This window comes from Aspergillus welwitschiae, assembly GCF_003344945.1.
Source record: "Aspergillus welwitschiae strain CBS 139.54b unplaced genomic scaffold BDQ94scaffold_2, whole genome shotgun sequence".
NCBI classification, from domain to species: Eukaryota; Fungi; Ascomycota; class Eurotiomycetes; order Eurotiales; family Aspergillaceae; genus Aspergillus; species Aspergillus welwitschiae.
In genome coordinates this window covers 276129-291984 of record NW_020798696.1, presented here as the reverse complement: position 1 = coordinate 291984, position 15856 = coordinate 276129, and the positions used below count along the sequence as shown (strand labels likewise).

General features: G+C 48.8%; 7 protein-coding genes across 7 annotated transcripts; 3 read left to right on the top strand and 4 right to left on the bottom strand.

Annotated features, from left to right (window-relative positions):
* Positions 1-256: 256 nt before the first annotated feature.
* Positions 257-1802, bottom strand: BDQ94DRAFT_133815 (uncharacterized protein). The gene is made up of 4 exons (XM_026764362.1): positions 1418-1802; positions 945-1363; positions 722-891; positions 257-645 (listed from the first exon to the last, which is right to left on the bottom strand). The coding sequence occupies exons 1-4, from the start codon at positions 1746-1748 to the stop codon at positions 330-332; spliced, it is 1236 nt and encodes a 411-aa protein (XP_026631417.1). The 5' UTR covers positions 1749-1802; the 3' UTR covers positions 257-329.
* Positions 1803-2238: 436 nt separating this feature from the next.
* Positions 2239-3778, bottom strand: BDQ94DRAFT_165539 (FAD-binding oxidoreductase; the record flags this gene model as incomplete). The annotated part of the gene is made up of 3 exons (XM_026770335.1): positions 2239-2350; positions 2405-3489; positions 3569-3778. 3 exons carry the CDS (start codon positions 3776-3778, stop codon positions 2239-2241), a joined length of 1407 nt encoding a protein of 468 aa, XP_026631416.1.
* A 780-nt stretch (positions 3779-4558) lies between these two features.
* On the top strand, positions 4559-5810 carry BDQ94DRAFT_133814 (uncharacterized protein). Its single transcript, XM_026764361.1, has one exon. The coding sequence runs from the start codon at positions 4754-4756 to the stop codon at positions 5723-5725; it is 972 nt and encodes a 323-aa protein (XP_026631415.1). The 5' UTR covers positions 4559-4753; the 3' UTR covers positions 5726-5810.
* A 23-nt stretch (positions 5811-5833) lies between these two features.
* Positions 5834-7857, bottom strand: BDQ94DRAFT_165537 (putative MFS transporter; the record flags this gene model as incomplete). Its single annotated transcript, XM_026770334.1, has 8 exons — positions 5834-6148; positions 6219-6926; positions 6976-7071; positions 7123-7276; positions 7327-7517; positions 7576-7717; positions 7764-7774; positions 7834-7857. 8 exons carry the CDS (start codon positions 7855-7857, stop codon positions 5834-5836), a joined length of 1641 nt encoding a protein of 546 aa, XP_026631414.1.
* A 442-nt stretch (positions 7858-8299) lies between these two features.
* BDQ94DRAFT_43751 (Zn(II)2Cys6 transcription factor domain-containing protein) lies at positions 8300-11183 on the bottom strand. The gene is made up of 6 exons (XM_026775769.1): positions 11161-11183; positions 10983-11101; positions 10764-10931; positions 10182-10678; positions 9656-10123; positions 8300-9584 (listed from the first exon to the last, which is right to left on the bottom strand). Exons 2-6 carry the CDS (start codon positions 11037-11039, stop codon positions 8699-8701), a joined length of 2076 nt encoding a protein of 691 aa, XP_026631413.1. The 5' UTR covers positions 11040-11101; positions 11161-11183; the 3' UTR covers positions 8300-8698.
* Positions 11184-11629: 446 nt separating this feature from the next.
* Positions 11630-13368, top strand: BDQ94DRAFT_179525 (uncharacterized protein; the record flags this gene model as incomplete). Its single annotated transcript, XM_026773408.1, has 2 exons — positions 11630-12045; positions 12146-13368. The coding sequence occupies exons 1-2, from the start codon at positions 11655-11657 to the stop codon at positions 13366-13368; spliced, it is 1614 nt and encodes a 537-aa protein (XP_026631412.1). The 5' UTR covers positions 11630-11654.
* A 1462-nt stretch (positions 13369-14830) lies between these two features.
* On the top strand, positions 14831-15762 carry BDQ94DRAFT_165534 (uncharacterized protein; the record flags this gene model as incomplete). Its single annotated transcript, XM_026770333.1, has 2 exons — positions 14831-15165; positions 15219-15762. The coding sequence occupies 2 exons, from the start codon at positions 14831-14833 to the stop codon at positions 15760-15762; spliced, it is 879 nt and encodes a 292-aa protein (XP_026631411.1).
* Positions 15763-15856: the final 94 nt, after the last annotated feature.

Genomic DNA, 15856 nt, shown 5'->3' with positions numbered 1-15856 from the left:
GTCGCAATGATGGTATCTTGCATCTGGCATCCGTAACTTATATGTACAAGATCAGCTAAGTAGCGGTTTATGTAGATACCCAAGCATAAACCTCCTGAGACACATCATGGAACTGTGATGTTTTCAGCAACGCCATGCAACATCCGCAACCGAACCATCCTTCCGAATCCGGAATGTCACACACCGAGTAGGTTCCTTCCGCATCTTAAATCCGTCAGCAGCGCCACAAATAATTACAAGCTATTTGACATATTAGCAAATCTATTCAATACTACTATACTATGTTCACAATTACCAATCATACCCAAAATCCAACCCATCTCATTCATCTACAAATCATCCACCTCCCTTATCCCCACCCCGAACATGCCATTCGACTCCACCGCACTTTCGTCCTTCAATTTCTCCGCGGTCTCTACACCCCCAGCAGGAACCTTATACTCAAATCTCTTCCCTGGTGCGGGTGTCTTCCCGCCCGGTAGCTGGTACGGAAAAGGCAACCACTGAGGTAGGAGGCCCAACTGCACGAGAACGGTCGCTTGGTCCCATGCGATGTGCTCGTGGTAGAGCCGGTCGCCGCGGATGTTGACGACGGAAGTGAAGGGGATGCGGAGCGGTTTGTGGGTTGGGGGGATACCGGGGATTCTGTCACAACCTTGTCAGCTACTACTACTTATGTGCTTTGTTCAATATGTAGGAGCATATTGAGAGGTGAGCATACAACCAATCTACCTCCTTGTCATGCGTAAAGGAGAAAATAAACTCGTCCACGACGCGATCAATACCCACAGTACGACTTATCAGCTCTAGGGCGGTGTCGTCGGGGTTATTGAAGATAAAATGATGGAGGTAGAAGTTGCTTAGTTTGGCGCGGCCGATGCCGCCGGTCATCTATGCTTGTCATTGACATGAGGGATAACTGACGGGGCAAGTAAGTGGCTTACTGTCGGGATATGGTTCACGTATGGTTCTTGAACCATTGTGGCCATGGTCTTCTCGACTGACCGAACATCGAATTCGTAGTACGTGTGCTCGGCCCAGATCTTCTCCAGGTCGAAGTATGGCCCGTTCAGATGGGTTTTGAGGAAGGTGAGGGAACGGGTATGTGCTACGCTGGCGGTGGAGTATTTGAAATCCAGGTGGCCAGGGATGATGAAGCCCGGGGAGGATACGTCGGGATAGACGTATTTGGTACCGTTGGTAGTGGGTGCGTGGGATCCCGGGATGTGTGTGAGGGTTGGGATGTTGGAGGCAGCATCCCAGATGCTGTGGTATACTGTTGCTGCAAATTGATTGGTGCCGTTGATGTGGTCCAGCAGTGAGTGAATGAATGTTGGGGCGTAATCGGATTGAGAGCCGTAGACTAGACTTCGGATTAGTCTTCTTGAGGAAAGCTATGCATGAAATGAGTATAGACCTAATATGCCGAATTTCTGCTTGTTATTGCACTCAGGCAGGGCGATTAAGCCAGCCATCGCGCTGTCAACTCTGACCGACAGTAGAGAAGCGTTTGCGCTAGAATCTAAGTCGAAAGTGATCTGGGCAACTGCATAGCTTTCCTCGGCCCACTTTTGAAGTGGCTCTGGGTCAAGACTGGTGTTTTTGCTTTGGCATTCTGCAACATTGGCCGGTCTTATCAGTACCAGGCCTGGTCCCTGTCCGCATCGTGAGAGAGGGGGCTGAAGGACGATGTTGTCGCCCAGGTGGACGCGCGGCGCGGATGGGAGGGATGTGGAGTTCGAAGTCATTATAGATGGGGAAACACTGGTACTACACGCGATACTTCAAGACCGGAAAGTATGATTGCAGGGAGAAACGACCTCTGGTGGAAGTTTCATGCTGCGATCTTGGCTATCGGCACGGCGGAACGCGCCCCGCAGTCTGCGGGGTTAGATCCGAGATTCTGCTGTGGCACTTATCGTCGGTTGTCTATCGCGATTTGTTGCGGCTGTGGAGGATTGTTGCACAGGTTACTACCTGGATTCAACCTCGTAGGAAATGCTATGATACCCAATATCCTAGCAGAAATCGGGCATCCGTTTTGATCCGTGATTTGCTCGATGGAGAAAAGAGGACGATGGTGCCATTTACTTAAATGTTGAGTTATTAGTCAGGTATGAGAATTAGAACCATAGATAATCAGACTGGAGTACGATTGCTCTTCCTATCCTTCTCTTCTTTCGTTGTAACCACGGCATATCCTACGATTAGTCCAAAGGTATACCACTACAGACTGAATCATTGATTGAAAACATTGTCAGGGTCATACTTTGCTTTGATGGCTTTCAAGCGGTCGACATTGTCGCCATATATGACTGACAGTTCCTCATCAAAGGCGAAATTGATGTATCTAAATTCAACCATAGAAGTTAGTTTTGCAAACATACCTATAGGGGGCACATACACTGCTGGTGAGTCCAATCCATCAGTAGACCGCCATAAATCACGCATTTTAGATGCCCACTTTTTCGCGTCCGATTCAAGGCTATCATCGAAATACCACGCTATAGCCATTGCGTTGAAGTTTACCTTGTTTCTCCAGGCGTAAGCTGACGAATCCTGCCCAAAGAAACGCGTCTTTTCGAGTGGAAACGCCTCCAAGAGGACCAGACTCTGACCGGTGGCACCCAGGGAAACGAAAGAAACATACTCCTCCCAGGCCTCTTTCCAAGTGCTGCTAACCATCCGGCTAAGTCCGGCAGAGTATGGAATTCTGAACCCACTCTTTGAACAGGCTATGCTGGACGCATCAGTCCAGTGAGCGTACTCAGTTGCCATCGTGGTGTCATTAGTTGGGCCTAGGTCGAAGAAACATGAGAATGCAGCTCGCCCTTTGTCTTCGGTACCGTAGTAATATAGCATTAGAGAAACCATAGGTGTATTGTCTGGTTCACCACTGGTCATAAAATATAAAATGACGCTCATCTCCGGTTCTAAAGTTATTCTGTCGATTGTTTCCACCAAGGCCTCCAATTTGTCGGCAGAAAAGACAAGTTGCCCCGTCCAGGCGGCTTTGCCAGAAGCTAGAACCAGGTATGATTTCATCTTTGCGGACGTGGCGATGCCAAAATTAGGACCAGCACCAAGAAGAGCCCAGAAGAGATCTATATCTTTCGGTGTGATTGTATGAAGGCAACCGTCAGCCATGACTAGATTGAGAGACAAGAGAGACAATACATTATCAATTCCGAGGCCGACCATGCCCATCAGGCTACCATATCCGCCCCCAAGAAGAGCGCCCAGAGCTCCAATACAGTTGCATTTGTTTGTCTGAACTAAAGCGTTATTCTTGGATGAAGCCTCAATCACCTGAGCAACAGAGGCGTCACCTCCAACAACCACATCTCTCCTGTTCTTACTGAAAGTGACTTCATCAAGCTGTTTGAGATAGATGAGCAATCCATCCTCGTCCAGATGCAGCGTTTGTGACCACCCGTGCCCACCACTCTGGGCTAGGAATGAGATATTGTTTGAAGTACAATATGACACCTATTGTAAATTTTAAGATTAGCCGTTGCAAGGTATCTTATGCATCCAGAACAAACGTGCAACCTATAATCGCGGCCACATCCTGCTCAGTAGCTGGTGTTACCACAACGCCAGGCGTAGGTGCATTGGACTTGATCCAGCGCTCATGGTCGGTTGCATCCCAGCTAGATATAACAGCCAACTTTGACGGTTGTGGCCCCAATTGCTCGCAAACCTCTGCTAGATACAAGGCCCAGGGCTGATATGCAACAACTGATAGAAGAAGGGCAAGTGTGAATTGAACTCTCATGATTGATGAATCTGTGGCTTAATACCAGTAGCCAAAAACCACAAGATTATTGAAAATGGCACAGGAAAGCCTCTAAGCGTTGCTGGTGATGGGTCCCTTAGCTGCGCCAGTACTAAGGTGTACTACTGGGAGAGAAAAGCGGCACTTGCATATCCGAGCTAACGTCATTATTGCTATCCCCGAGCTCTACCATTCACACCCCGTTTAGGCGTCCTTTTATTGGCACGTACAGGTATCTAAGTGTTAGTCTCTTTGACATGTAGCAATCGCGATACTAGCCTTGGGAGGACTATGCCAAAGGCAACGGCGTATAACATGTGGAGCCTGGAGCAGACACTAAAAGTGTCACAAATCTCACAGCAGGGGAGACTAGTGAAAAAATATGGAAGTACAGTGTGCCATTTCACATGCTGGACCCTTTCAGCTTCAGCAAGCTTTGTGGCAGGCCGCACTAGGAGTAGCCAAGGTATACTTCTTAGTATAGTTACGGCAGAGGCGACATTAATAATTTGATGTGAGGATTCGGTACGAATGCACTCGGTGTGCCATTGTATTGCATTAAGAGGATACAAGAGCAATAAGTAGTGCAATGGGGTATACTTCGACAAATCCGATAACATTGAATTTACGGAGTATTCGCCGTCCTGGGGAGTGACGGACTGTTAGCCTGCGATGGCGGAGAGGACCGGCAGGAACCCCACAGTCACGTGCCGTAAAAGCTATGATCACGTGTATTTGCCGGCGATCTCATTGTTTTCCGACAACAAACCAAAAACTACAGAGCTTCTCCTGAATCGCATTACAAGAGGTACCCAGGTTGTGGTTCGAATTTTAGGGATTATTATCTTCTCCAGTGCCCTTCTTCGACTATCAAGTTTGCCCTGCCAATTGAGTCCGCATACCTCAAACAACCTGTTGGTCCTAGCTCTATCCTTGCCCATCGGACCGGTTTCGTGACAGCCTGAACGGAGCAAAATGAACGTCGAGTTCCAAGGGACCCTCTCCAACCTGGAGAATAAACTAAATGTGCTCATAAATAGCCTGACAACATCACCTACAGCTGCAGGCGCCCCCGCCGCTGCGATCGGTTTATTGGACGCAGACGACTCGCTGACCTCCGCCGTCGAGACTCTCCGACAACATCAGCAGAACTACGCCAAGATCTTACGGCTCCGTGAAGAGGCTCAGGAACTGGAAGATAAAGTCAAAAGCATTGTACGTGAGGTGATGGCCTACGAAAAGGAAATCATAACGACTTGTGGAGACGAGTCCGATAGCGATCTGGACTCCGAGGATGATTACTCGGATTGCGACTCGGACGAAAACATGGACGATGAAAAGCCTAGGTCTACTGGGTTACGGGGGATCAAGGAGGTGGACTACAAACTGCTTCTGGACTTTGCGCGGCGGATCAGCAAATACAATCACCAAGCGGCTGCCGATGCTGCAGCGACTGCAGAGGCCAAATCACGAGAGAGGTTACAGGAAACCAAGGGACCGGACACAGAAATGACGGGGACAAATGGCAACCAGGATACGGAGGCAGCGGAACCGGTCGCATCTGTGACTAAAGACGCGACTAGTTGGCTTGACGAATCGGCAAAGATGACTCGCCAGGCTTATATGCTACCGTATCCAATGGAAGACCGCATTCGAATGGGGCTTATGGCGCAAATACAGCTTGCTGCTGCCGAGGGCCGCCCGGGATTTGAACCCGAGAAGGAAGTTGAACGTTTGATACGCGAGGCTGAGGGTGTAGGGATCGCGGATGCGATGCCGCAGGTCGACGTCGGCGAAGAAGCGCGCCATGCAGATGAGGCCGCAAAAGCAGCAGCGCATGCTGGATCCGCAGCAACAAGCGGATCCGGAATGGGAGCCGCGTCAATGCCAAAACCTAAGGCTACATTGGACTTGGATCTGTACGACCCGGATGAAGACGACGAATAATGCGATAGTGCTTACTGTATACATAATGCAATACTTGAGACGACCAGCCAACAGCAGGCCTGTTGCTTCTGGGCATTCAGATGAGAAGAATCAATTGTGGCTGCAAACTCACATCTTGTGTACTGACGACTTTGCTGTCCACTTCCTGAAACGCTTTCCATACAAGTAAAAGGGAATCGCGAAGAGACACCACAGGACTGCAAGCGACATGTTCAACATTATTGGTTTCACGAAGCCACTCTCTGCCACCCACGGTGTAATGAATTCGCTAAAACCATAACCCCAGACATTTTTGTTTACTGTGATCGAAACGAATATCGAGCCAGCAACGGGCTTATAGCTGTCCACTGCGTAGGTGCTAGTGATAGCCGGAATGGCGGCAACCTGGATACCAGCCGCAGTGTACCCTATTATAACAATGGCCTGACGATATACCAATCGATTAGCTTTGTTGATACAATCATCTGGAACGAGGCAAACCATGAAAACTCACCCTCCAGTCCCATTGATATTGATATCCAAATGCCACCACGAAATTTCCAATGATGGATACGATCACGTACGGTATGATTGCGGGTAATCTCATCTCTGGCTCTCGAATGCCCCGATTCCTTTTCGTGGCTCTCATTGAGATCCAGTCCGAGAGAGGCCCATTAGTCGCCAGTCCAATGAATGCTCCGATCCAGATTGCAAAGTTGAAGAAGCCGATCGTCTGGCTGGAAAAATTGTATGGAGGTCCGGAGAAAGCCTCGCTCTGGGTGAGGTTTAGGGTCAAAAAGACGCTGGCCGACCAGGAGACATTGAAGGCAGCAAACTCAACAATGGGGAAACAGAGAAGCTTCCACGGTACCCAGAAGCTGATTAAAAGGTTCTTCAGATTGTGGCCTTCTAGCTGCCATAGTTTGAATTGCTGCTTTGATGGATAGCCTCTGCCAAGCCATGGATCTGTATCGCCTCTCTCTGTCGAAACATTCTCCTGATGGGTCGTTGCAGATGGCTTTTCTGGTTCCGAGCCAGTATCGGATGAATTTGACACCTCTTGCGCTTGGGTTTCTTCACTAGGGTGGATTCGGTGCCATTTGGTCTCTGGAAAGAGAAAAATGACGAGAATGAGCACCAGCCCCAACAGCCCGACGTTGAACCAGAAAAAGCTACGCCAGCCAACATGCTGAGCCATTGGACCAGCAATGATAGGCCCGACCTATAGGATCAGTCAGCCATGCAACCTGGCGGCTTATCTCTTATCTTACCATGAGCGAGCCGAAATAGAACGTGAAATAGAGTGTGTTGAAAGAACCTCTTTCGTGCAGAAAGATGGTATCGGCAATGATTTCTGGTTGAGATGTCTACCGTCATCTGTCAGTCTCAATTAATACTTCAATTATTGGGCCACCAACCTCGGCAGGGCCAGCTCCGAAACCATTGAGGACACAGGCTCCCATATAACTACCATAGGACGTTGCCATGGCCCTCCAGATATTACTGGCCAAACAGATGAGAGTGGAGAATATCAAGACGGGTCTCCGACCATAGGCGCTCTGTATGGGAATCCTTCTTTTCGTCAGGCCGTTCGGTAATTGCGAAGTTGGTCTAAGGCTTACCAGAAGAAGTTACTGAATCCCAACACTAGAATACACACACCAGTGAACTTGACCACGGCGGCAAGATCCGTGTCGAAAGCCTCCATCAATTGGGGAAACATTGGTGCCAAGGCCAAAGGTCCTAGACCCTGACTGAAAGAAACTGCAGTAGATAAGCAGATAACGGTCATCTTCCACGTCTTGCTCCAGTTCTGTGGCAATCCGATCAGCTTTCAGGTGTCATATTGGTCCAACTGCACTATTACCCACCAAGGGATCATGCGGGCTTTGCGATGGCTGCGGAACGAGAACGCGATCTGACCGCGATGACGCTTTCACAAAGTGATGCGACCCAACATCTGCCATGATCTCTGTTCCGGGATAGATTTCAGTATTGAGCTCCCGCTCAATCCTCGAGATTATTAGCAGCGATCAGTTCCTGAAGATGTGTAACATACTGATGGAGAGTCTACACACCCATCCTTGTCAGTATTCCACGTCTCAACCCACAATGAGAAGCCCACTTACCGCTTCATCATAATTCATCTCCATATTGAATTCCGGCACAATCAAAATCTTCTACTTCGAACGAGAGAGCCCTGAAAAGCCCTGCATCCCTCAAAATCCCACAACCATCACCCTCTTTATTTACCCCAGATCCCTTACTCTACCACCTACGCCAACACTCAGACCCTTCCCGCCCGACGCGGAATTCCCCCGGACCCCAACACCCCCATAGCCGACCCAAGGAACCCCAGACAAGCGATACGAGCCAAGAGCGGGGGTTTCCGAGAGGGACGCCCAAGATGAAACTAGCTGCTGTAGCCGACCCTCTGGACACGGGTCCTTCATTGGTTCTTATAGCGCCTGCATGTTCTGTCAGGGAGATGTCTGTGCTGTGTTGAGACCCACTTCCCCGGATTTCATTCCTTCTCCACTTTCATTGCCGTTCGAGTTGGCGGGAATATGCCGCTGTGGGGTCTGATGGCTGGGTTTGACTACGTCAACGAATGGATTCTAGGTTTAGTCTCTTGAGTCCATTGACTTTGTACAACGTACGTGGGTTGTTTATGCATTCATAGGAACAGGGAATAGATGGTGTCGGGTAGATGAAAGACAGGTTTTCTCCCGATATCACTCCCGCTTTTCTTCTGTTGAACGGTACAACCATACTCTGTTTATAACTGGCTGCAGTTCCATCCAATCATACACTTTATTTTCGAAGTCTATTCAACTTCGGCTCTGCCTAACTGCCGCAGCGGCACTCGACTGTATCCAGGATTCACAAAACATACAGAACAAAACAAACACCCTCTACACCTACCTACCAACCCAATCAATTCACTATAAATACATCCACCGCAAACAAGTACACAAAAGTAGAACTACTTACCTACCTCTCCTCCCACAAATCCTTCAACCTCTGAATCTCCGAATCCGTCTCCCATCCCAAATCCGCCCCAATCCCACACAACAACTCCTCCACAACCTGCCTCTCCGACTGCTTCTCCAGACATTGGCCCGCGGCGAACAGCAAAGCGGGCATATAAATCCTTGCGCAGCTCTGGGGCCTCGCCGCCGCAATCCCCACAATCTCCTGACATCTGTAATCCACCTCCTTCGTGACCTCCCTGTACCCCTGTAGCCGGTCGAACGCGGTCGTGGGACTCGTGATCACGTCCGCGGGGCGATTGAGACATAGAGCTAGCCGACCGAAGTGGTATTGCTGCATTGTTGATGCGCAGGATGGAAGGCTGTAGTAGACTTCCGGGCGGGGGCTGTGGAGGCGTAGGCATGGGCGGAACGTTTCGGGCATACGGTCGACCCAGGACTGGAAGGAGACGGAGATGTTGAGCCAGGTTGTGGAGGTTGGGGGGTGGTTTGGGGGTGTTGTTGTTGTGGGTGGTGCTGGTGGTGATTGGTGGGTGATGAGTTGGTCTAGTTGGGAGGTTCGGCAGTGGGCGAGGAAGTTGGTTAGGTTGGATAGGAGGTAGGTGAGGCTGTTGGAGGCGAAGTCTTCGGGGGTGGGGAAGGATGTGCTGCTTGATGGGTCGATTTCACCTGCCTCGGTGATGGAGAGGCCGGCTGCGCGCCAGAGGGGGAGGTTGGTTGGGTCGAAGTAGGTGGGGAGGCGGTTGAAGTAGGAAGCTAGGTAGTCTTGTCGAGCGAAATTCCAGAATGAGGCGTTGATGCCGTTGGTGAATTTGATTGGGTTATTGTGGGAGTTGCCGTAGAGGTGGAGGACGGATTCGAACAGGGAGTTGACGCTGGTGAGGTGTCTGTGTTTGCATCTAGGTTAGATATAAGGAAACTGAGGGGCGTGAGTCAAGGGGTGCGGAGAACTATTTACAAATTCCATCTCTCTCCGGGCTCGTTGATGAGCTTATACATCGTGAGAATGGTTGCTGTGGCTAGCAAGGCCTCTGCCTTCCTCCATAAAGTATCATCTGTTGCGGAGGGAGGAGTGGTCTCTGCGTGGCGGTGCAGCCAGTTTTTCACGATGTCGACTGGGCCTTCCAGGACAGCGGAACTGGACGGAGCTGCAAAGGATTCCGGCATGCTCGAGTTCATGCGCGCAATAGATAGATAGTAGTAGTTGGCTGCCTTGAGATACCAGTCCACTTCGGGTGCGTTTGGGTACGTCTCCATGACTGCAGGGCTAGTAAACATGCCAATGCTTTCTGGACATGTTGCGCCCTTCATCTGGCCCAGATGTTTGGCTGCTAAAGCGGCCATCGAGTACCGCAGGTAAGCATCGTCTATCGCACGTATAGGAACATAGGTTGTAAAGAACTTTCTGCTATCCGAAAGGTCCAGCCTAATAGCCATGGTCATGTTAGATCGCAGATTAGATACAATGTTGGGCCGTTACGAACCATGGGGCGATATATTGCGAGTAATGGCGTATAAGAAAGGATATCTCATGCTCAGAATCGGTCATCAACTCTGATACTACCTCGTGAAAACCCTCCTTATCGCTTTGCACGGATTGGCCATCATGAGATGATAATTTATCATGAGCCGCTGCATGCTCTTCATGATAAGTCATGGGCGCATCTCCGTGGGAGTGGAGTCCATCGTCAAAAGGGCTACTATGACTGTGAGAGACGTGAGCGGCACGAGTATGCAAGCCCGACAATGGTTGTTCACGCGCTGCAGTAGAAACAGCATTAGTGTCAGAGCCAGGCTGAGTGTCTGCTTGGATTTGGTTTTGACGTCTTGAATCCGCTATAGGTGAAGCAAAAAAGGCCTGGCTAGCATCGGCGGACTGGTCGGCTGCAGTTGTTTCGGCTACATGATTGCGTATGGGCTCCTTCGAAGCATCATTTCTAGTTGCACTTCCTTCAATATTGGACGGACTATCCCTCGTCACCTGGCCCGTGTAAGCAGCAGTCAAACATTATGGACTATAGTGCATGCGAGAACGAGTAGCCATACACTCAGTGTAATGTACTCACTTTATTTGGACTATGCGAAGCATCCCTTTTGGGATTACTTTCCTGATATGGGGCATATCGACGCCGAACAGAGGCACCTTGATCGATGAACTTCCGAGTTTGGACATATCCCGGGCATTCAACTCCGGCATTGGTGCAGCGCTGGCACCTAGGACGCGTCTCGTCACACTAATATAGTCAGACTGACGCAGCAAGATGAATGGAAGAGGTGATGCCAACCTTGAGATGGCGCTTCTTACATCGCTCACACGCCTTGTTTGATGGAACTCCCGGCATCGTGTACTATTGGTGTGGCGTCAAGCGAGGAGTCAAGGCTAGGGTTAGGGGCGAAGCAAGCACTATTACTCATCCTAATGAGACAAGTAATATAATCAGACCACTGGGTTTATACACCTACGTAAGTTCCAATGTACAATCGACATATCTAGTTCCGGGTAGTCGAGCGAGGGAGCTTTCGTCGTCGCCGAGCTTGGCACACCGGGATCGGCTTCGGGAATCGTTCGGAGAAACGTCGGCACGGCTATCCGTCGCCGGTACTTCTGGCCGGCTGTAGCCGCACCGTCCATCCATGGCATGCTGTTATTCTAGAGAGGGAAGCTATTGCGGTCTCGTCTCAGTACTTTTCCTAATCGGATTTCATGCATGCATCTGCTTGCAGTCAAGTGTCGTTTAATCGAAAATTGGGAAAGATGCCTTCGCAAAAACGAGCGTAATCAATGGTGTCTGGGAAGTGTGTAACCCAACTACACCGTGGCTAGCATATGCAAGTTCATCAGCATGACTGATTACTAAGAGCACTACTCTTCACCGTCTAATTATTACTTACATCCATCAGCGCTCCCTTAGATCGAGCCATATCAGCTACTCTCTCCTCAGTTTCCTCCCATCACTATGGGAGATGAGATCCTGGAGGACGCCGCCCCGAGCGCCGCAGAGCGGCAAGCTGTATACGAAAAAGGCTTTCGTATCTGGAAGAGCCTTTATCTTCACGCGACACAAGAATCTAGCTTTCCAAGGACATGCTTTGATATCCAGCCATTTCTTACAAAGCAGCCTCAATTTCCAAATGACTTAGATCTGAAAGCTTCTTACAACCATCTCTTTGTTCAAGGTACATCAATATGGAAGGGATCAGAGGATTGTAATATACCTTTCCAGGAACGGCACCTGCAGATTCCTGTCTCAATTAAATCTCCGATTTCTCTTAGCTTATCAGCCAATATAGATGAAAGTTATCTGGAATGGTTCACTTTGGAGGAAAGTCATATCGCAATGTTAATGTGTGCGTGGAGCTATATCCTTTCGGCTCGCTGGGCTGAACTCATGCCCGAGGCTGTACTCGCATATACGGAAAGCACAGTATACAATAGCGACGGATCCAGATCAAAATTCTGTTACGGTAGATATAGGGGGCGTTGACGATGATGCAGCGAGGTGGTGGACTGCTATTCTAGCAATAGGAGGGTGGGAGGCCTACATTGTGGCTGGGGAAAACAGATATCGATCCCCTTGGTCAACTAATCTTCCAGCGGAACCGATTTTTAGCATCGCCAATCACAGCAGAAAAGGTCTCTACTTCGGAACACCTATCCCAGCTACAACTGCCCTGGGCTTAGTATGTGATTATTTCGCGCTACATGGCATTGTGGATCAGGGCTATGCAGCATTGTCAGCCGTCCTACTTCTTCCAATGGTACATGACAACAGAAAGACTGTCCAAATTCCGCGACCAATACAAAGCCACAAACCCAACCACAAACTCAACCGTAAGGCCAAGTCATCAAAGCTCACTTCCCACCTTGGCCTTGCCTGCATCCAGGAAGTCAATAATCTTGATAAACTCCTCACCATGAGCTGCAACACGAAAGGGATGCATTCACTGCTATCAAGCATCTTCTACGAATCAGGGATAGCGTGCAATGTTGTAAGCCCATGGCTGCAATCTATAACTGCTGTTATAAATTCCGTCGCAGACAAACGCATTCTCACCCACATGCTAATGAGACGAGTCCCTCACCTTGCATTTTTATGGCTAGGTGGAGCAGTTTTGAATATTCAGGAGCACACCTTATATGAGGGAAAATTCGGACTAATTCCTACCGAGCTACATGCTGCCGTGTGGTCTGGAACCACGCAATCATTCATGCAGGAGCCTATTCATCCTGCAACAAATGGTTATATCCAGCGCGCTGACGAATGCCGACTTCTCTATTTCATTCAGGAGGAACATCACAACCGATGGCCTATATGTCAGTGGACATCATTCGGTGTCACGGCCCTGCAAGACACTGAGATCGATGTCCGTCTGCATGCAGACTGTACTGGGCATTGCCTTCAGTATGCGGGGTGGAAGTGGACTTGCCAGAATGGTAGGGTGGCATATCAAATGTCCGACAACACTCCTCCTCCAAACCTCCCCCCCGAAGAGCCAGTGGTGACAAATGTCACAATCGACTACCAAGGTCTTAATCATGGTGACGAGGGTGTATCAGAAAATGCAACTCGGAGCATCTTCGGCTGGCTCCGAGTTGAGGGATTCCCTCCCAATGAAAAGAAGATACACGATTGGATCTACATCGATGAGTCCGATTATGAGCACCCATAAATCTTAACTTGGATTTTAGTCGCGGTCTCCCGCGAGCGTTCATCATTCCCGGGAATAAGGGGCCAAAAGGCCGCCTGCCACAGATTCTTGCAGGAGATTAAAGTTTACAGGTAATAGATAAATATAAATATGAGTATAAAATCTCAAGCTGAGAATCAGTTATTAAAATTTTATTATACAGAATGATATCAGTTTATAGCTGGCCAGTCTGTGAAATATACTGATTCCAGCTGATATAATTAATAATATCTGAAAGTCTATAGCTTTATACAGACTATTTATTATAATAAAATTCTGCAAAAAATATAAAAAAAAATATATATCCCGGTTATATTATCTTATGATAGTCACTGGTATATGACTGGCTGTGTAACATAATCTGATCAGTCTATAGTTAAGACTCAGTCTTTCCATTGCCATGTATGGTTGGAAGAAGTAGCACAACTGACAATGCTGCATAGTACTGCTCTACTATGTTATACAGATTAGCAAAGATTAGAAAAAAAGCACAAAGCCGTTGCAGGTATGGACGTACCGAAAGACAGAAACTAGTAATCTTAATATCTGAATTTGATTGTGGGGTCCGCAAACCGGAACATGTCATTACCAACTGTAATATAGGACTCCCAAATCTCTCCAGGAGCCATGATAGCAGCCCACTCCATCATGATTAGCCCCCACATCTATCACCACGGAATCTCGATCTTCGGGTTCGTTAGTATTGTATGCTTCGCTGTCCGTATACTTGAGTAGGATGACGGGCATGAGTTCAGCCCAACTTGCCAAAAGGAAATACGTCCACGCGCTCACGAAGACCGTGATATGAGTCGCTTCTGTATTGAACTATTTCAGAGCTTTGGCCCGAATTCGCATTTATATTGATGTACTGTGAATGGAGAGATGACTATAGGGCAATTTCAGATACGAGTCACTTGGAAAGTGAGACTTGTTTAGATAAGTAGCTGAATGTGAGAGCATGTCCAAAGAAAGTTGAATACATGTGTCGCATGGAGATAAAGACTTTTCTGAATATGAAAGTCTATTTCGTATACAGCTTGCTATTCGGCGGTGCTTGGACGGCATCCTTTAGAATGTAATTATCCGTAACGAAAGTGTAAAGATGAGAGTTGTCAAGGCTGAACCAGAATACTCTTTTTCGTCTGATGCGACCACTTTTCCAATTGGTAAGTAAACACTGGCCTCTGTGTTGTGGCAGATGGGGGGTTGGCATTCACTGAGCATCGGTAATGACCCGCCCGCGCCTAAACATTTCTTTCGGACGGCGCGTTCCGTCAGTTGATGTACTTCTCACATCACAACACTCCCAAGTCGATGACCAGAGTTTCTTGAAGCATCATCCGTTTCTCTTCAATTCCTTCGAGCATTGTTCCACTACAAGGTCTACACGATGCCGCCTAGCACTAGAAGCCGTGTTGTTCTAGAGAGGTTATACAAAACCATCATGGATTGGAAGAACGTGGTGCCCAAAGACGGCCACGTAGATATTAGCCAGCTGACGGATGTTGAATATGAGCCCCTATTCGACTTTCATGACCTGGAACACAGTGCGGAGTGGGACCGGTCGTTATGTCCCCCTTTTCTATTCGAGCCTATGGAATCGAGAAAGCTGGAAGAATCCCCACTCGATCCGGCTGAGGCCAGAGCATTTTTCGATATCGATAAGAACAAACCTCTTTTCCCTCTGGGGCCTATGGACCGTGTCGAGCAAATTTCCAGCCTCCTCGAAGACCGGGCCACGACTGAGGCTGAGTCTGAGCAAGGCCTGCAGGTAGTTGAGTAAGTTTTGCTCCTCTCTGAATCACACATTTCCTAACTTTATTACGAAACAGATCGCCGTTCTCGACTTTTTGGTTAGACGCCCTCCTCTCATGGCCCTATGGCAAATCCGACTGGTGGGATACGCAATGTGTCAGGGAACCATGTCCGAAAGCAGGGAAGGTTTTCCCTCATCTGGCCTTCCACCTCATTGACGAGAAAGCGGCCCGGGATGGCTCGATACTCTTTTCGGAGTTCAGTGCTCTCGTTATAGCCATGAGAGGCCGGGCGAACCAGAGGAAGGTGGACTCGGAGGACAAGCGGGAAGAGCTTTGGGAAAACGATGGCGAGGGCAAAGAAGACTATCCGTATCTCTTCAAAGATGAAGAGTATTTTCCTGTCCTTGTGGTGTCCTGTGTCCTGCCGCAACACGCGAGACTTCTGACGGCTTGTATGAACCAGCGAAAGTTGGTGATCAGGCAATCAAAACTGTATAGCTTTGAACATAAAAAGACAGCACCGGTGGACTTTTTTACCCGTTTGTTTCTCAGCAAGCCACTGGAACCGCGGAGAGAGGCTGAGTTCGGGGTTTTGGGGCCGGAAAAGGGAGGAGGGTGAGCACCATAACGTGGGGGTAATTTGGTACTGCTCGTGCCTTGATTTTTTACCTTGGTACATCGCACGCATTGTTGACATTTGTCTGATGATATGG